Source organism: Salvelinus alpinus, chromosome 2, assembly GCF_045679555.1.
Source record: "Salvelinus alpinus chromosome 2, SLU_Salpinus.1, whole genome shotgun sequence".
NCBI lineage: Eukaryota > Metazoa > Chordata > Actinopteri > Salmoniformes > Salmonidae > Salvelinus > Salvelinus alpinus.
Genome location: NC_092087.1, coordinates 117,661,393 through 117,682,235, shown reverse-complemented (window position 1 = coordinate 117,682,235; position 20,843 = coordinate 117,661,393). Strand labels below are relative to the sequence as shown.

General features: G+C 42.2%; 1 protein-coding gene across 6 annotated transcripts in view; it reads left to right on the top strand.

Annotated features, from left to right (window-relative positions):
• The first annotated feature begins 2,686 nt into the window (after nt 1–2,686).
• LOC139568445 (uncharacterized) overlaps nt 2,687–20,843 on the top strand; it is a 57,005-nt gene continuing 38,848 nt past the window's right edge. For 2 of the 6 annotated variants that reach the window (XR_011673607.1, XM_071390261.1), the window contains exons 1-8: nt 2,688–2,893; nt 10,286–10,403; nt 10,647–10,776; nt 11,480–11,573; nt 12,231–12,332; nt 15,543–15,591; nt 16,131–16,284; nt 18,986–19,111. Coding sequence is in view for 5 of the 6 variants with exons in the window: in XM_071390261.1 (XP_071246362.1) it covers nt 10,301–10,403; nt 10,647–10,776; nt 11,480–11,573; nt 12,231–12,332; nt 15,543–15,591; nt 16,131–16,284; nt 18,986–19,111 (758 nt within the window). In the remaining variant the exon portion in view is untranslated. Of the gene's footprint in view, nt 2,894–10,285; nt 10,404–10,646; nt 10,777–11,479; nt 11,574–12,230; nt 12,333–15,542; nt 15,592–16,130; nt 16,285–18,985; nt 19,112–20,843 lie in introns of all 6 variants that reach the window. The other 4 variants (XM_071390264.1, XM_071390263.1, XM_071390262.1 and 1 more) reach the window with 4 other exon arrangements.

The following is a 20,843-nucleotide window of genomic DNA, read 5'->3' as shown; positions in this document are numbered from 1 at the left end:
CTGGTAAACTCATTGGAACCTCTAACCCTGGTAATCTGACTGGTAAACTCATTGGAACCTCTAACCCTGGTAATCTGACTGGTAAACTCATTGGAACCTCTAACCCTGGTAATCTGACTGGTCAACTCATTGGAACCTCTAACCCTGGTAATCTGACTGGTAAACTCATTGGAACCTCTAACCCTGGTAATCTGACTGGTCAACTCATTGGAACCTCTAACCCTGGTAATCTGACTGGTAAACTCATTGGAACCTCTAACCCTGGTAATCTGACTGGTAAACTCATTGGAACCTCTAACCCTGGTAATCTGACTGGTAAACTCATTGGAACCTCTAACCCTGGTAATCTGACTGGTAAACTCATTGGAACCTCTAACCCTGGTAATCTGACTGGTAAACTCATTGGAACCTCTAACCCTGGTAATCTGACTGGTAAACTCATTGGAACCTCTAACCCTGGTAATCTGACTGGTAAACTCATTGGAACCTCTAACCCTGGTAATCTGACTGGTAAACTCATTGGAACCTCTAACCCTGGTAATCTGACTGGTAAACTCATTGGAACCTCTAACCCTGGTAATCTGACTGGTCAACTCATTGGAACCTCTAACCCTGGTAATCTGACTGGTCAACTCATTGGAACCTCTAACCCTGGTAATCTGACTGGTCAACTCATTGGAACCTCTAACCCTGGTAATCTGACTGGTAAACTCATTGGAACCTCTAACCCTGGTAATCTGACTGGTAAACTCATTGGAACCTCTAACCCTGGTAATCTGACTGGTAAACTCATTGGAACCTCTAACCCTGGTAATCTGACTGGTCAACTCATTGGAACCTCTAACCCTGGTAATCTGACTGGTAAACTCATTGGAACCTCTAACCCTGGTAATCTGACTGGTCAACTCATTGGAACCTCTAACCCTGGTAATCTGACTGGTAAACTCATTGGAACCTCTAACCCTGGTAATCTGACTGGTAAACTCATTGGAACCTCTAACCCTGGTAATCTGACTGGTAAACTCATTGGAACCTCTAACCCTGGTAATCTGACTGGTAAACTCATTGGAACCTCTAACCCTGGTAATCTGACTGGTAAACTCATTGGAACCTCTAACCCTGGTAATCTGACTGGTAAACTCATTGGAACCTCTAACCCTGGTAATCTGACTGGTAAACTCATTGGAACCTCTAACCCTGGTAATCTGACTGGTAAACTCATTGGAACCTCTAACCCTGGTAATCTGACTGGTCAACTCATTGGAACCTCTAACCCTGGTAATCTGACTGGTAAACTCATTGGAACCTCTAACCCTGGTAATCTGACTGGTCAACTCATTGGAACCTCTAACCCTGGTAATCTGACTGGTAAACTCATTGGAACCTCTAACCCTGGTAATCTGACTGGTAAACTCATTGGAACCTCTAACCCTGGTAATCTGACTGGTAAACTCATTGGAACCTCTAACCCTGGTAATCTGACTGGTAAACTCATTGGAACCTCTAACCCTGGTAATCTGACTGGTCAACTCATTGGAACCTCTAACCCTGGTAATCTGACTGGTAAACTCATTGGAACCTCTAACCCTGGTAATCTGACTGGTAAACTCATTGGAACCTCTAACCCTGGTAATCTGACTGGTAAACTCATTGGAACCTCTAACCCTGGTAATCTGACTGGTAAACTCATTGGAACCTCTAACCCTGGTAATCTGACTGGTAAACTCATTGGTGGACACACAAAATGGCTGCCTGGTATTATGATGCAATAACTTCCATAGGAATGTAGACTGTTCATTCTAATGATGTTTAACTGATGTGGTTCATGCAATAACACATTACATGTGTCTACTACTCTACTTATCTACAATACAACATCCCCCCCATGTGTACGTGTGTGTGTCTTATGTGTGTGTGTGTGTGTGTGTGTATCCGTCTGTCTGTCTGTGTGTGTCTCTTCACAGTCCCCATTGTTCCATCAGGGGTATTTTGATCTGTTTTTTAAATCTGATTCTACTGCTGCATCAGTTACCTGATGTGGAATAGAGTTCCATGTAGTCATGGCTCTATGTAGTACTGTGCACCTCCCATAGTCTGTTCTGGACAAACCTCTGGTGGCATGTCTTGTGAGCTGTGTGCTAGTCGTTTAAACAGACACCGTGGTGCATTTCAGCTTGTCAACACTTCTTACAAAAAAACAAGTAGTGATGATGTCAATCTCTCCTCCACTTTGAGCCATGAGAGATGTACATGCATATAATTAATGTTAGCTCTCTGTGTACATTTAAGGGCCAGCCGAACAAATCCCAGCAGATATTGATGGGTACACTTCCTGCTTTTACTTCCTGCTTTGCCCCTATGGGTATGCTCGCAATGGCCGCCAGTCCACCCATTATGCCATCGTTAACTTGAACGGGGACGACCGTTCTATTCATTCTATTTCTATGATTACACCCTTTTCGGCTGGGTCGTCACTCTTTACTACAGCCACAAAGTCATAACCCCGCTTATTTATACAATTTATCTCCTTAAAATATTATTTTAAACCGTAACCTTAATCAAAGTGCTAAAACTTAACTTTAAATGAAGACCAAAAAGTTCATTTTTTGTTTTCCTAAATTCTTACGATGAAAAGCACATTTTGACGTTGTTGCTGTGGTAACTAGGGAACACTTCTTGGCTGGTCGCCCAGGTGACGCCGTGTCCGTCACTTCCGGTCTGAAGTTTTGGAAGCCGGCGCGAAACGAAAAAGGAAAACAAGGTCGTGAGAAGGAACCGTCACTCCGGTTAAACGACTTTAATAATTACTCGTTATATATTACATCTAACGCTGTCGGTTCTCACGCTTTATAACCGTATTGTCAACTCAGAAGTGTTCCATTTTTCAAGCAAGGTAACGTAGCTAACGAACGTTTTAACCAACTAGCCAGCCACATCCGCTTTGATACTCTTTTAACTACAGCTGACAAGGATATCAATCAAACTGTTGTTAGCTGGCTAAGGTAGCTAGTTAGGTATGCTAACGTCTGGTTAAATCACAGACCGACGAAAATAAACATGTGCTTTCTCTGGTCGAAGTTGTGTGTTTGGGTTGCGTCGAGGCTGAGTTAGTTGGTTAGATATTGAATATGATTAGTTAGCCTCTGTGCACCTTCATTAATTAGTTATTTATCTCCACCGGTCAGAATTGAAAGTAGTTTTGTTTTCCCCCCTAACCAGTTACATTAAGCTAGTTGTCTACAGATCATTAACGTTGTGTGTCTTGTTATTCTAGTTAACGTTAGTTGGACCGAATCAGAATCAACTTTATCCACCAAGTACATTTTATAGTGAAGGATATACAATGCAGTGTGTGGTTTATAGTGAAGGATATATAATGCAGTGTGGGGTTTATAGTGAAGGATATACAATGCAGTGTGTGGTTTATAGTGAAGGATATATAATGCAGTGTGTGGTTTATAGTGAATGATATACAATGCAGTGTGTGGTTTATAGTGAAGGATATACAATGCAGTGTGTGGTTTATAGTGAAGGATATATAATGCAGTGTGTGGTTTATAGTGAAGGATATATAATGCAGTGTGTGGTTTATAGTGAAGGATATACAATGCAGTGTGTGGTTTATAGTGAAGGATATACAATGCAGTGTGTGGTTTATAGTGAAGGATATACAATGCAGTGTGTGGTTTATAGTGAAGGATATATAATGCAGTGTGTGGTTTATAGTGAAGGATATACAATGCAGTGTGGGGTTTATAGTGAAGGATATACAATGCAGTGTGTGGTTTATAGTGAAGGATATATAATGCAGTGTGTGGTTTATAGTGAAGGATATACAATGCAGTGTGTGGTTTATAGTGAAGGATATACAATGCAGTGTGTGGTTTATAGTGAAGGATATATAATGCAGTGTGTGGTTTATAGTGAAGGATATATAATGCAGTGTGTGGTTTATAGTGAAGGATATACAATGCAGTGTGTGGTTTATAGTGAAGGATATATAATGCAGTGTGTGGTTTATAGTGAAGGATATACAATGCAGTGTGTGGTTTATAGTGAAGGATATATAATGCAGTGTGTGGTTTATAGTGAAGGATATACAATGCAGTGTGGGGTTTATAGTGAAGGATATACAATGCAGTGTGTGGTTTATAGTGAAGGATATATAATGCAGTGTGTGGTTTATAGTGAAGGATATACAATGCAGTGTGTGGTTTATAGTGAAGGATATACAATGCAGTGTGTGGTTTATAGTGAAGGATATATAATGCAGTGTGTGGTTTATAGTGAAGGATATATAATGCAGTGTGTGGTTTATAGTGAAGGATATACAATGCAGTGTGTGGTTTATAGTGAAGGATATACAATGCAGTGTGGGGTTTATAGTGAAGGATATACAATGCAGTGTGTGGTTTATAGTGAAGGATATACAATGCTGTGTGTGGTTTATAGTGAAGGATATACAATGCAGTGTGTGGTTTATAGTGAAGGATATACAATGCAGTGTGGGGTTTATAGTGAAGGATATACAATGCAGTGTGGTTTATAGTGAAGGATATACAATGCAGTGTGTGGTTTATAGTGAAGGATACACAATGCAGTGTGTGGTTTATAGTGAAGGATATACAATGCAGTGTGTGGTTTATAGTGAAGGATATACAATGCAGTGTGGTTTATAGTGAAGGATATACAATGCAGTGTGTGGTTTATAGTGAAGGATATACAATGCAGTGTGTGGTTTATAGTGAAGGATATATAATGCAGTGTGTGGTTTACAGTGAAGGATATACAATGCAGTGTGTGGTTTATAGTGAAGGATATACAATGCAGTGTGTGGTTTATAGTGAAGGATATATAATGCAGTGTGGTTTATAGTGAAGGATATACAATGCAGTGTGTGGTTTATAGTGAAGGATATACAATGCAGTGTGTGGTTTATAGTGAAGGATATACAATGCAGAGTGTGGTTTATAGTGAAGGATATATAATGCAGTGTGTGGTTTATAGTGAAGGATATACAATGCAGTGTGTGGTTTATAGTGAAGGATATACAATGCAGTGTGTGGTTTATAGTGAAGGATATATAATGCAGTGTGGGGTTTATAGTGAAGGATATATAATGCAGTGTGTGGTTTATAGTGAAGGATATACAATGCAGTGTGGTTTATAGTGAAGGATATATAATGCAGTGTGGTTTATAGTGAAGGATATACAATGCAGTGTGTGGTTTATAGTGAAGGATATACAATGCAGTGTGTGGTTTATAGTGAAGGATATATAATGCAGTGTGGGGTTTATAGTGAAGGATATATAATGCAGTGTGGGGTTTATAGTGAAGGATATACAATGCAGTGTGTGGTTTATAGTGAATGATATATAATGCAGTGTGTGGTTTATAGTGAAGGATACACAATGCAGTGTGTGGTTTATAGTGAAGGATATACAATGCAGTGTGTGGTTTATAGTGAAGGATATACAATGCAGTGTGGTTTATAGTGAAGGATATACAATGCAGTGTGTGGTTTATAGTGAAGGATATACAATGCAGTGTGGTTTATAGTGAAGGATATACAATGCAGTGTGTGGTTTATAGTGAAGGATATACAATGCAGTGTGTGGTTTATAGTGAAGGATATATAACGCAGTGTGTGGTTTATAGTGAAGGATATATAATGCAGTGTGTGGTTTATAGTGAAGTATATACAATGCAGTGTGGTTTATAGTGAAGGATATACAATGCAGCGTGGTTTATAGTGAAGGATATACAATGCAGCGTGGTTTATAGTGAAGGATATACAATGCAGCGTGGTTTATAGTGAAGGATATACAATGCAGTGTGGGGTTTATAGTGAAGGATACACAATGCAGTGTGGGGTTTATAGTGAAGGATATACAATGCAGTGTGGTTTATAGTGAAGGATATACAATGCAGCGTGGTTTATAGTGAAGGATATACAATGCAGTGTGGGGTTTATAGTGAAGGATATACAATGCAGTGTGGGGTTTATAGTGAAGGATATACAATGCAGTGTGGTTTATAGTGAAGGATATACAATGCAGTGTGTGGTTTATAGTGAAGGATATACAATGCAGTGTTGTTTATAGTGAAGGATATACAATGCAGTGTGTGGTTTATAGTGAAGGATATATAATGCAGTGTGTGGTTTATAGTGAAGGATATATAACGCAGTGTGTGGTTTATAGTGAAGGATATATAATGCAGTGTGTGGTTTATAGTGAAGTATATACAATGCAGTGTGGTTTATAGTGAAGGATATACAATGCAGCGTGGTTTATAGTGAAGGATATACAATGCAGCGTGGTTTATAGTGAAGGATATACAATGCAGCGTGGTTTATAGTGAAGGATATACAATGCAGTGTGGGGTTTATAGTGAAGGATACACAATGCAGTGTGGGGTTTATAGTGAAGGATATACAATGCAGTGTGGTTTATAGTGAAGGATATACAATGCAGCGTGGTTTATAGTGAAGGATATACAATGCAGTGTGGGGTTTATAGTGAATTATATACAATGCAGTGTGGGGTTTATAGTGAAGGATATACAATGCAGTGTGGGGTTTATAGTGAAGGATATACAATGCAGTGTGTGGTTTATAGTGAAGGATATACAATGCAGTGTGGTTTATAGTGAAGGATATACAATGCAGTGTGGGGTTTATAGTGAAGGATATACAATGCAGTGTGGGGTTTATAGTGAAGGATATACAATGCAGCGTGGTTTATAGTGAAGGATATACAATGCAGTGTGGGGTTTATAGTGAAGGATATACAATGCAGTGTGGGGTTTATAGTGAAGGATATACAATGCAGTGTGGGGTTTATAGTGAAGGATATACAATGCAGTGTGTGGTTTATAGTGAAGGATATACAATGCAGTGTGGTTTATAGTGAAGGATATACAATGCAGTGTGGGGTTTATAGTGAAGGATATACAATGCAGTGTGGTTTATAGTGAAGGATACACAATGCAGTGTGGTTTATAGTGAAGGATACACAATGCAGTGTGGTTTATAGTGAAGGATATACAATGCAGTGTGTGGTTTATAGTGAAGGATATATAATGCAGTGTGTGGTTTATAGTGAAGTATATACAATGCAGTGTGGTTTATAGTGAAGGATATACAATGCAGTGTGGTTTATAGTGAAGGATATACAATGCAGCGTGGTTTATAGTGAAGGATATACAATGCAGCGTGGTTTATAGTGAAGGATATACAATGCAGTGTGGGGTTTATAGTGAAGGATACACAATGCAGTGTGGGGTTTATAGTGAAGGATATACAATGCAGTGTGGTTTATAGTGAAGGATATACAATGCAGCGTGGTTTATAGTGAAGGATATACAATGCAGTGTGGGGTTTATAGTGAAGGATATACAATGCAGTGTGGGGTTTATAGTGAAGGATATACAATGCAGTGTGGTTTATAATGAAGGATATACAATGCAGTGTGGTTTATAGTGAAGGATATACAATGCAGTGTGGTTTATAGTGAAGGATATACAATGCAGTGTGGTTTATAGTGAAGGATATATAATGCAGTGTGGGGTTTATAGTGAAGGATATACAATGCAGTGTGGGGTTTATAGTGAAGGATATACAATGCAGTGTGTGGTTTATAGTGAAGGATATACAATGCAGTGTGTGGTTTATAGTGAAGGATATACAATGCAGTGTGGGGTTTATAGTGAAGGATATACAATGCAGTGTGTGGTTTATAGTGAAGGATATACAATGCAGTGTGGGGTTTATAGTGAAGGATATACAATGCAGTGTGGTTTATAGTGAAGGATATATAATGCAGTGTGTGGTTTATAGTGAAGGATATACAATGCAGTGTGTGGTTTATAGTGAAGGATATACAATGCAGTGTGGTTTATAGTGAAGGATATACAATGCAGTGTGGGGTTTATAGTGAAGGATATACAATGCAGTGTGGGGTTTATAGTGAAGGATATACAATGCAGTGTGTGGTTTATAGTGAAGGATATACAATGCAGTGTGGGGTTTATAGTGAAGGATATACAATGCAGTGTGGTTTATAGTGAAGGATATATAATGCAGTGTGTGGTTTATAGTGAAGGATATACAATGCAGTGTGTGGTTTATAGTGAAGGATATACAATGCAGTGTGGTTTATAGTGAAGGATATACAATGCAGTGTGGGGTTTATAGTGAAGGATATACAATGCAGTGTGGTTTATAGTGAAGGATACACAATGCAGTGTGGTTTATAGTGACGGATACACAATGTAAAATATATTTGGCAGGTGTTTGGTTTATATAAATATATTTAGCAGGTGTTTGGTTTATATAAATATATCTAGCAGGTGTTTGGTTTATATAAATATATTTTGCAGTTTGGTTTACAGTAATCCCTCGTTTATCGCGGGGGTTACGTTCCGAAAATGACCCGCGATAAGTGAAATCCGCGAAATAGAAAACTTTTTTTTTTTTTACAATTAGCAACTATTACATGTATACAAATACAGTGACTCACGTGTAGGCCGTTTCACTGCTCTTCAGACTGGGCCGCTGCATCCTGACTGCGCTCTGCAGTGTTCTCTTCTTCTGAAGCCCGCGGTGCAGGTGTGTTTGTTCGGGAGAAGAACATAGTGATAGGCAGCTGTTGTCGCTCTTTTTTCTTCTTTGCAAAAAGATCCTTGTACACCGACATGCCACCATCGATTACGTTGGAGAACTGTAATGAACGGCTCATCAAAGGGTCCCATTCCTCAGCTACTCGCTTAAGTTCAGTGGCCATTCGCACCATGGTTGCTAAGCGACCAAGCGTTAGTCCTTCCTTCCTTCCTGTCCAACTTAATGTAAATTTGCCAAGCTGTTTTATGTACGTACACATAACTGCACGAGACGACAAAATGATAGCACAATTCGTAGCATGTTTTGATACAAGAAGCGGGAGTGAGTTTTTAGCGAATCAGAATGCAGAGCACAATGCACCAAAAAAAAAAAAAAAATGCATTATGAAAATCCGCGAAATAGCGAATCCGCGATAAGTGAACCGCGAAGTGGCGAGGGATCACTGTATATAAATATATTTAGCAGGTGTGTGGTTTATATAAATATATTTGGCAGGTGCGTGGTTTATATAAATATATTTAGCAGGTGTTTGGTTTATATAAATATATTTGGCAGGTGTTTGGTTTATATAAATATATTTTACAGGTGTGTGGTTTATATAAATATATTTGGCAGGTGTGTGGTTTATATAAATATATTTGGCAGGTGTTTGGTTTGTATAAATATATTTGGCAGGTGTTTGGTTTATATAAATATATTTGGCAGGTGTGTGGTTTATATAAATATATCTAGCAGGTGTTTGGTTTATATAAATATATTTTGCAGGTGTTTGGTTTATATAAATATATTTTACAGGTGTGGTTTATATAAATATATTTTACAGGTGTTTGGTTTATATAAATATATTTAGCAGGTTTTTGGTTTATATAAATATATTTTGCAGGTGTTTGGTTTACATAAATATATTTAGCAGGTGTTTGGTTTATATAAATATATTTAGCAGGTGTGTGGTTTATATAAATATATTTGGCAGGTGTGTGGTTTATATAAATATATTTAGCAGGTGTTTGGTTTATATAAATATATTTTACAGGTGTGTGGTTTATATAAATATATTTTACAGGTGTTTGGTTTATATAATTATATTTAGCAGGTTTTTGGTTTATATAAATATATTTTGCAGGTGTTTGGTTTACATAAATATATTTAGCAGGTGTTTGGTTTATATAAATATATTTAGCAGGTGTGTGGTTTATATAAATATATTTGGCAGGTGTGTGGTTTATATAAATATATTTAGCAGGTGTTTGGTTTATATAAATATATTTAGCAGGTGTTTGGTTTATATACATATATTTAGCAGGTGTTTGGTTTATATACATATATCTAGCAGGTGTGTGGTTTATATACATATATCTAGCAGGTGTGTGGTTTATATAAATATATTTAGCAGGTGTTTGGTTTATATACATATATTTTGCAGGTGTTTGGTTTATATAAATATATTTAGCAGGTGTTTGGTTTTATATAAATATATTTAGCAGGTGTTTGGTTTATATACATATATTTTGCAGGTGTTTGGTTTATATACATATATTTAGCAGGTGTGTGGTTTATATACATATATTTAGCAGGTGTTTGGTTTATATAAATATATTTTGCAGGTGTGTGGTTTATATACATATATTTAGCAGGTGTGTGGTTTATATACATATATTTAGCAGGTGTTTGGAGACATGAATCCAGAAGACGTTGTGATCATTCTCAGTGATGATGATGATGATGATGATGTGTCCATCAACGACTCGGTCTACATCGTCGAAGACATCCAGAACAACGGTAAGATGTCAGCAAAAATACAACAACAGTTTGTAGGAAGATAAAAGGGGAACAACAACAACAGTTTGTAGATAGGGAAAAAAACAGAGATCGGGGAAGTGAAAGGAGAGGAACCTCAAGAAAACCACGTCAGCACTTCTTAAAATCCAGAGTGTCAACCTCTGTGTGGACTTTAGTCCAGTGGTTTCTACATCTATATCATCTATACCATATATATCTACGTGGTCTCTCTACCCACCACAGCAGCAGTACATCAGTCTAACTGCAGCAGGTCACATGATCCTGGAGGAGAAGAGGACCTGGTCGTGACCTTCTGTCAGAGAGGAGAGGTGCTGCCTCACGCACGCTATGACTGTACCTCACACACCTTCACGTGAGTCACGCGCACACCTTCACGTGAGAGAGACACACACACCTTCACGTGAGAGAGACACACACACCTTCACGTGAGAGAGACACACACACCTTCACGTGAGAGAGACACACACATTCACGTGAGAGAGACACACACCTTCACGTGAGAGACACACACCTTCACGTGAGAGACACACACACACCTTCACGTGAGAGACACACACACACCTTCACGTGAGAGACACACACACACCTTCACGTGAGAGACACACACACACCTTCACGTGAGAGACACACACACACCTTCACGTGAGAGAGACACACACACCTTCACGTGAGAGACACACACATTCACGTGAGAGAGACACAGACACACCTTCACGTGAGGGAGACACACACACACACACCTTCACGTGAGGGAGACACACACACACACACACCTTCACGTGAGGGAGACACACATACACACACACACACACCTTCACGTGAGGGAGACACACACACACACACACACACCTTCACATGAGAGAGACACAGACACACCTTCACGTGAGGGAGACACACATACACACACACACACACCTTCACGTGAGAGAGACACACACACAACTTCACGTGAGAGAGACACACACACCTTCACGTGAGCGAGACACACACACCTTCACGTGAGAGAGACACACACTTCTCCTCTTTCTAACATCAGTGTGTCTCCTCTCTTCCAGACCAACAGACAGTGATGTAGGAGGACCAGTAGAATCCAACCAGCTCTTCTGTCACCAGTGCTTCTGTTACGTCTGTGACAAGGTCGCCGCGGAGGTGAGCTGTGTGAGAGAGACGTGAAGGTTAACTCTGTAGAGCTGTCAGAGAGAGACATGAAGGTAAACTCTGTAGAGCTGTCAGAGAGAGAGACGTGAAGGTAAACTCTGTAGAGCTGTTAGAGAGAGAGACGTGAAGGTAAACTCTGTAGAGCTGTCAGAGAGACGTGAAGGTAAACTCTGTAGACCTGTCAGAGACGTGAAGGTAAACTCTGTAGACCTGTCAGAGACGTGAAGGTAAACTCTGCAGAGCTGTCAGAGAGAGACGTGAAGGTAAACTCTGTAGAGCTGTCAGAGAGACGTGAAGGTAAACTCTGTAGAGCTGTCAGAGACGTGAAGGTAAACTCTGCAGAGCTGTCAGAGAGACGTGAAGGTAAACTCTGTAGAGCTGTCAGAGAGACGTGAAGGTAAACTCTGCAGAGCTGTCAGAGAGAGACGTGAAGGTAAACTCTGTAGAGCTGTCAGAGAGAGACGTGAAGGTAAACTCTGTAGAGCTGTCAGAGAGATGTGAAGGGGTTAGGGTTACTGTGTGTGAATTGAGGTGTTGATTACAATCGGCTCACCGAGAGCTTTTCTTTTCTCTTTCCGTGTGTGTGTGTGTGTGTGTGTGTGTGTGTGTGTGTGTGTGTGTGTGTGTGTGTGTGTGTGTGTGCTGCAGTGTTCTGTGTGGACTGTGTCAGGAGTGTGCCACTGTAACGCCCATAAGAGGAGTGTGTTCTGGAGCAACAAGAGAGACAAGGTGGTTCTGGGATACCTTCAGGTCAGTTTAACCTTCAGGTCAGTTTAATAACCCTTAACCTTCAGGTCAGTTTAATAACCCTTAACCTTCAGGTCAGTTTAATAACCCTTAACCTTCAGGTCAGTTTAATAACCCTTAACCTTCAGGTCAGTTTAATAACCCTTAACCTTCAGGTCAGTTTAACAACCCTTAACCTTCAGGTCAGTTTAATAACCCTTAACCTACAGGTCAGTTTAATAACCCTTAACCTTCAGGTCAGTTTAATAACCCTTAACCGTCAGGTCAGTTTAATAACCCTTAACCTTCAGGTCATTTTAATAACCCTTAACCTTCAGGTCAGTTTAATAACCCTTAACCTTCAGGTCAGTTTAATAACCCTTAACCTTCAGGTCAGTTTAATAACCCTTAACCTACAGGTCAGTTTAATAACCCTTAACCTTCAGGTCAGTTTAATAACCCTTAACCTTCAGGTCAGTTTAACCTTCAGGTCAGTTTAATAACCCTTAACCTTCAGGTCAGTTTAATAACCCTTAACCTTCAGGTCAGTTTAATAACCCTTAACCTACAGGTCAGTTTAATAACCCTTAACCTTCAAGTCAGTTTAATAACCCTTAACCTTCAGGTCAGTTTAATAACCCTTAACCTTCAGGTCAGTTTAATAACCCTTAACCTCCAGGTCAGTTTAATAACCCTTAACCTACAGGTCAGTTTAATAACCCTTAACCTTCAGGTCAGTTTAATAACCCTTAACCTACAGGTCAGTTTAATAACCCTTAACCTTCAGGTCAGTTTAATAACCCTTAACCTTCAGGTCAGTTTAATAACCCTTTACCTTCAGGTCAGTTTAATAACCCTTAACCTTCAGGTCAGTTTAATAACCCTTAACCTTCAGGTCAGTTTAATAACCCTTAACCTTCAGGTCAGTTTAATAACCCTTAACCTTCAGGTCAGTTTAATAACCCTTAACCTTCAGGTCAGTTTAATAACCCTTAACCTTCAGGTCAGTTTAATAACCCTTAACCTTCAAGTCAGTTTAATAACCCTTAACCTTCAGGTCAGTTTAATAACCCTTAACCTTCAGGTCAGTTTAATAACCCTTAACCTTCAGGTCAGTTTAATAACCCTTAACCTTCAGGTCAGTTTAATAACCCTTTACCTTCAGGTCAGTTTAATAACCCTTAACCTTCAGGTCAGTTTAATAACCCTTAACCTTCAGGTCAGTTTAATAACCCTTAACCTTCAGGTCAGTTTAATAACCCTTAACCTTCAGGTCAGTTTAATAACCCTTAACCTTCAGGTCAGTTTAATAACCCTTAACCTTCAGGTCAGTTTAATAACCCTTAACCTTCAGGTCAGTTTAATAACCCTTAACCTACAGGTCAGTTTAATAACCCTTAACCTACAGGTCAGTTTAATAACCCTTAACCTACAGGTCAGTTTAATAACCCTTAACCTACAGGTCAGTTTAATAACCCTTAACCTTCAAGTCAGTTTAATAACCCTTAACCTTCAGGTCAGTTTAATAACCCTTAACCTTCAGGTCAGTTTAATAACCCTTAACCTTCAGGTCAGTTTAATAACCCTTTACCTTCAGGTCAGTTTAACCTTCAGGTCAGTTTAATAACCCTTAACCTTCAGGTCAGTTTAATAACCCTTAACCTTCAGGTCAGTTTAATAACCCTTTACCTTCAGGTCAGTTTAATAACCCTTAACCTTCAGGTCAGTTTAATAACCCTTAACCTTCAGGTCAGTTTAATAACCCTTAACCTTCAGGTCAGTTTAATAACCCTTAACCTTCAGGTCAGTTTAATAACCCTTAACCTTCAGGTCAGTTTAATAACCCTTAACCTACAGGTCAGTTTAATAACCCTTAACCTTCAGGTCAGTTTAATAACCCTTAACCTACAGGTCAGTTTAATAACCCTTAACCTTCAGGTCAGTTTAATAACCCTTAACCTTCAGGTCAGTTTAATAACCCTTAACCTTCAGGTCAGTTTAATAACCCTTAACCTTCAGGTCAGTTTAATAACCCTTAACCTTCAGGTCAGTTTAATAACCCTTAACCTTCAGGTCAGTTTAATAACCCTTAACCTTCAGGTCAGTTTAATAACCCTTAACCTTCAGGTCAGTTTAATAACCCTTAACCTTCAGGTCAGTTTAATAACCCTTAACCTTCAGGTCAGTTTAATAACCCTTAACCTTCAGGTCAGTTTAATAACCCTTAACCTTCAGGTCAGTTTAATAACCCTTAACCTTCAGGTCAGTTTAATAACCCTTAACCTTCAGGTCAGTTTAATAACCCTTAACCTACAGGTCAGTTTAATAACCCTTAACCTTCAGGTCAGTTTAATAACCCTTAACCTTCAGGTCAGTTTAATAACCCTTAACCTTCAGGTCAGTTTAATAACCCTTAACCTACAGGTCAGTTTAATAACCCTTAACCTTCAGGTCAGTTTAATAACCCTTAACCTACAGGTCAGTTTAATAACCCTTAACCTTCAGGTCAGTTTAATAACCCTTAACCTTCAGGTCAGTTTAATAACCCTTAACCTTCAGGTCAGTTTAATAACCCTTAACCTTCAGGTCAGTTTAATAACCCTTAACCTTCAGGTCAGTTTAATAACCCTTAACCTTCAGGTCAGTTTAATAACCCTTAACCTTCAGGTCAGTTTAATAACCCTTAACCTTCAGGTCAGTTTAATAACCCTTAACCTTCAGGTCAGTTTAATAACCCTTAACCTTCAGGTCAGTTTAATAACCCTTAACCTTCAGGTCAGTTTAATAACCCTTAACCTTCAGGTCAGTTTAATAACCCTTAACCTTCAGGTCAGTTTAATAACCCTTAACCTTCAGGTCAGTTTAATAACCCTTAACCTACAGGTCAGTTTAATAACCCTTAACCTTCAGGTCAGTTTAATAACCCTTAACCTTCAGGTCAGTTTAATAACCCTTAACCTACAGGTCAGTTTAATAACCCTTAACCTTCAAGTCAGTTTAACCTTCAGGTCTTATCTAGTGCCCTGCTTTTGAGTGGGAGTTGGGAACCATCTCTATCTGTCTGTCTGTTCACCTCCTGTCTGTCTGTCTGTCCACCTCCTGTCTGTCTGTCTGTCTGTCCACCTCCTGTCTGGCTGTCTGTCTGTCCACCTCCTGTCTGTCTGTCTGTCCACCTCCTGTCTGTCTGTTCTCCTTCTGGGTCTCAATTAATCCTCAATTAACTTTCATCTGCAGATATTTAACTTCAACCTGCTGGAGATCGACAGCGACCTCCGACTAGCAGGTACACACACACACACACAAACACACAGAGATGCACACACACACGCACACGCACACACAGAGACAAAGGCACACACACAATGTCCATCCATTACCACGAGCCCAATTAAGGTGCCACCAACCAACTGTGCGGTACAGACACACACACACACACACACACACACACACACACACACACACACACACACACACACACACACACACACACACACACACACACACACACACACACACACACACACACACACACACACACACACACAGAGACAAAGGTACACACACACACACAGACACACACACACACAGACAGACAGACACACACACACACACACACACACACACACACACACACACACACACACACACACACACACACACACACACACACACACACACACACACACACACACACACACATACACACACACATACACACACACAGAGACAAAGGTACACACACACACAGAGACACACACACAGACAAAGGTACACACACACACACAAAGGTACAGATATTACGTCTGTGTTCTGTGTGTGTAGAGTCCTTACTGCTGCAGTTGGAGGAGGAGTTATCGACGGAGTACGCCTCCTTCCAGAGGGGCGTGGCTGTCCAATGTGCCTGTTACTGCCACACAGCCAATCGTTTGGAATGCGAGAACTGCCAATCAAATCACCTGCTGCTACTGGTCTACGAGTAAGACCCCCTTGTTCCAGCGTTAATATCTTGTTACCATGGGGACTGTTACTATGGGGATTATTACCATGGGGAGTGTTACCATGTTGGACTGGGGAATATTACCATGTTGGACTGGGGAGTATTACCATGTTGGGCTGGGGAGTATTACCATGTTGGACTGGGGAGTGTTACCATGTTGGACTGGGGAGTATTACCATGTTGGACTGGGGAGTATTACCATTTTGGACTGGGGAGTATTACCATGTTGGACTGGGGAGTATTACCATGTTGGACTGGGGAGTATTACCATGTTGGACTGGGGAGTGTTACCATGTTGGACTGGGGAGTATTACCATGTTGGACTGGGGAGTGTTACCATGTTGGACTGGGGAGTGTTACCATGTTGGACTGGGGAGTGTTACCATGTTGGACTGGGGAGTATTACCATGTTGGACTGGGGAGTATCACCATGTTGGACTGGGGAGTATTACCATGTTGGACTGGGGAGTATTACCATGTTGGACTGGGGAGTATTACCATGTTGGGCTGGGGAGTGTTACCATGTTGGACTGGGGAGTATTACCATGTTGGACTGGGGAGTATTACCATGTTGGACTGGGGAGTATTACCATGTTGGACTGGGGAGTGTTACCATGTTGGACTGGGGAGTGTTACCATGTTGGACTGGGGAGTATTACCATGTTGGACTGGGGAGTATCACCATGTTGGACTGGGGACTGGGGAGTATTACCATGTTGGACTGGGGAGTATTACCATGTTGGACTGGGGAGTATTACCATGTTGGCCTGGGGAGTATTACCATGTTGGACTGGGGAGTATTACCATGTTGGACTGGGGAGTATTACCATGGTGGACTGGGGAGTATTACCATGTTGGACTGGGGGGTATTACCATGTTGGACTGGGGAGTATTACCATGTTGGACTGGGGAGTATTACCATGTTGGACTGGGGAGTGTTACCATGTTGGACTGGGGAGTGTTACCATGTTGGACTGGGGAGTGTTACCATGTTGGACTGGGGAGTGTTACCATGTTGGACTGGGGAGTATTACCATGTTGGACTGGGGAGTATCACCATGTTGGACTGGGGAGTATTACCATGTTGGACTGGGGAGTATTACCATGTTGGGCTGGGGAGTGTTACCATGTTGGACTGGGGAGTATTACCATGTTGGACTGGGGAGTATTACCATGTTGGACTGGGGAGTATTACCATGTTGGACTGGGGAGTGTTACCATGTTGGACTGGGGAGTGTTACCATGTTGGACTGGGGAGTATTACCATGTTGGACTGGGGAGTATCACCATGTTGGACTGGGGACTGGGGAGTATTACCATGTTGGACTGGGGAGTATTACCATGTTGGACTGGGTGGACTGGGGAGTATTACCATGTTGGACTGGGGAGTATTACCATGTTGGACTGGGGAGTATTACCATGTTGGACTGGGTGGACTGGGGAGTATTACCATGTTGGACTGGGGAGTATTACCATGTTGGACTGGGGAGTATTACCATGGTGGACTGGGGAGTATTACCATGTTGGACTGGGGGGTATTACCATGTTGGACTGGGGAGTATTACCATGTTGGACTGGGGAGTATTACCATGTTGGACTGGGGAGTATTACCATGTTGGACTGGGGAGTATTACCATGTTGGACTGGGGAGTATTACCATGTTGGACTGGGGAGTATTACCATGTTGGACTGGGGGGTATTACCATGTTGGACTGGGGAGTATTACCATGTTGGACTGGGGAGTGTTACCATGTTGGACTGGGGAGTGTTACCATGTTGGACTGGGGAGTGTTACCATGTTGGACTGGGGAGTGTTACCATGTTGGACTGGGGAGTGTTACCATGTTGGACTGGGGAGTATTACCATGTTGGACTGGGGAGTATCACCATGTTGGACTGGGGACTGGGGAGTATTACCATGTTGGACTGGGGAGTATTACCATGTTGGACTGGGTGGACTGGGGAGTATTACCATGTTGGACTGGGGAGTATTACCATGTTGGACTGGGGAGTATTACCATGTTGGACTGGGGAGTATTACCATGTTGGACTGGGGAGTATTACCATGTTGGACTGGGTGGACTGGGGAGTATTACCATGTTGGACTGGGGAGTATTACCATGTTGGACTGGGGAGTATTACCATGTTGGACTGGGGAGTATTACCATGGTGGACTGGGGAGTATTACCATGTTGGACTGGGGGGTATTACCATGTTGGACTGGGGAGTATTACCATGTTGGACTGGGGAGTATTACCATGTTGGACTGGGGAGTATTACCATGTTGGACTGGGGAGTATTACCATGTTGGACTGGGGAGTATTACCATGTTGGACTGGGGAGTATTACCATGTTGGACTGGGGGGTATTACCATGTTGGACTGGGGAGTATTACCATGTTGGACTGGGGAGTATTACCATGTTGGACTGGGGAGTATTACCCTGTTGGACTGGGGAGTATTACCATGTTGGACTGGGGAGTATTACCATGTTGGACTGGGGAGTATTACCATGTTGGACTGGGGAGTATTACCATGTTGGACTGGGGAGTATTACCATGTTGGACTGGGGAGTATTACCATGTTGGACTGGGGAGTATTACCCTTATCTACTGTTTTCTGTTCTTTGTGTTAATGATTTTTGTATTCTCATGTCCTGTGTGTTTGTGTGTGTGTTGCAGTTATTCGCAGGTGTTTCAGTGTGTGTGTCGCTTCCTTGGACGTGCTGAGAGAGAGAGACCGAGAGCAGCAGCTGTTATGAGACTGGGAGCAGCTCACCTCTTCATTACACACTGTCAACCTCCTGGGTACGTACTGTCAACCCTCCTGTCAACCTCCTGTCAACCTCCTGGGTACGTACTGTCAACCTCCTGGGTACACACTGTCAACCTCCTGGGTATGCACTGTCAACCTCCTGGGTACGCACTGTCAACCTCCTGGGTACGTACTGTCAACCTCCTGGGTACGTACTGTCAACCTCCTGGGTACGTACTGTCAACCTCCTGGGTACACACTGTCAACCTCCTGGGTACACACTGTCAACCTCCTGGGTACACACTGTCAACCTCCTGGGTACACACTGTCAACCTCCTGGGTACACACTGTCAACCTCCTGGGTACACACTGTCAACCTCCTGGGTACACACTGTCAACCTCCTGTACGCACTGTCAACCCCCTGTCAACCTCCTGGGTACGCACTGTCAACCTCCTGGGTACGTACTGTCAACCTCCTGGGTACGCGCTGTCAACCTCCTGGGTACGCGCTGTCAACCTCCTGGGTATGTGCTGTCAACCGCCTGGGTATGCACTGTCAACCTCCTGGGTATGCACTGTCAACCTCCTGGGTACGTACTGTCAACCTCCTGGGTACGTACTGTCAACCTCCTGGGTACGTACTGTCAACCTCCTGGGTACGTACTGTCAACCTCCTGGGTACACACTGTCAACCTCCTGGGTACGCACTGTCATCCTCCTGGGTACGTACTGTCAACCTCCTGGGTACGCACTGTCAACATCCTGGGTACGCACTGTCAACATCCTGGGTACGCACTGTCAACCTCCTGGGTACGTGCTGTCAACCTCCTGGGTACGCGCTGTCAACCTCCTGGGTACGTACTGTCAAGATCCTGGGTACGTACTGTCAAGATCCTGGGTACATACTGTCAACCTCCTGGGTACGTACTGTCAACCTCCTGGGTACGCACTGTCAACCTCCTGGGTACGCACTGTCAACATCCTGGGTACGTACTGTCAAGATCCTGGGTACATACTGTCAACCTCCTGGGTACGTACTGTCAACCTCCTGGGTACGTACTGTCAACCTCCTGGGTACGTACTGTCAACCTCCTGGGTACGCGCTGTCAACCTCCTGGGTACGCACTGTCAACCTCCTGGGTACGCACTGTCAACCTCCTGGGTACGCACTGTCAACCTCCTGGGTACGCACTGTCAACCTCCTGGGTACGCACTGTCAACCAGCTGGGTACGCACTGTCAACCAGCTGGGTATGCACTGTCAACCTCCTGTACGCACTGTCAACCTCCTGTCAACCTCCTGGGTAGACACTGTCAACCTCCTGTACGTACTGTCAACCTCCTGGGTACGTACTGTCAACCTCCTGGGTACGCACTGTCATCCTCCTGGGTAAGTACTGTCAACCTCCTGCGTACGTACTGTCATCCTCCTGGGTACGTACTGTCAACCTCCTGGGTACGCACTGTCAACATCCTGGGTACGCACTGTCAACCTCCTGGGTACGTACTGTCAACCTCCTGGGTACGTACTGTCAACCTCCTGGGTATGTACTGTCAACCTCCTGGGTACGTACTGTCAACCTCCTGGGTACACACTGTCAACCTCCTGGGTACGTACTGTCAACCTCCTGGGTACGCACTGTCAACCTCCTGGGTACGCACTGTCAACCAGCTGGGTAGACACTGTCAACCTCCTGGGTATGCACTGTCAACCTCCTTCCAGATATAATGAAAAGTTGGCGGCAATACCTTCCAGATACTGTTCCTTCCAGATACTGTTCTTTC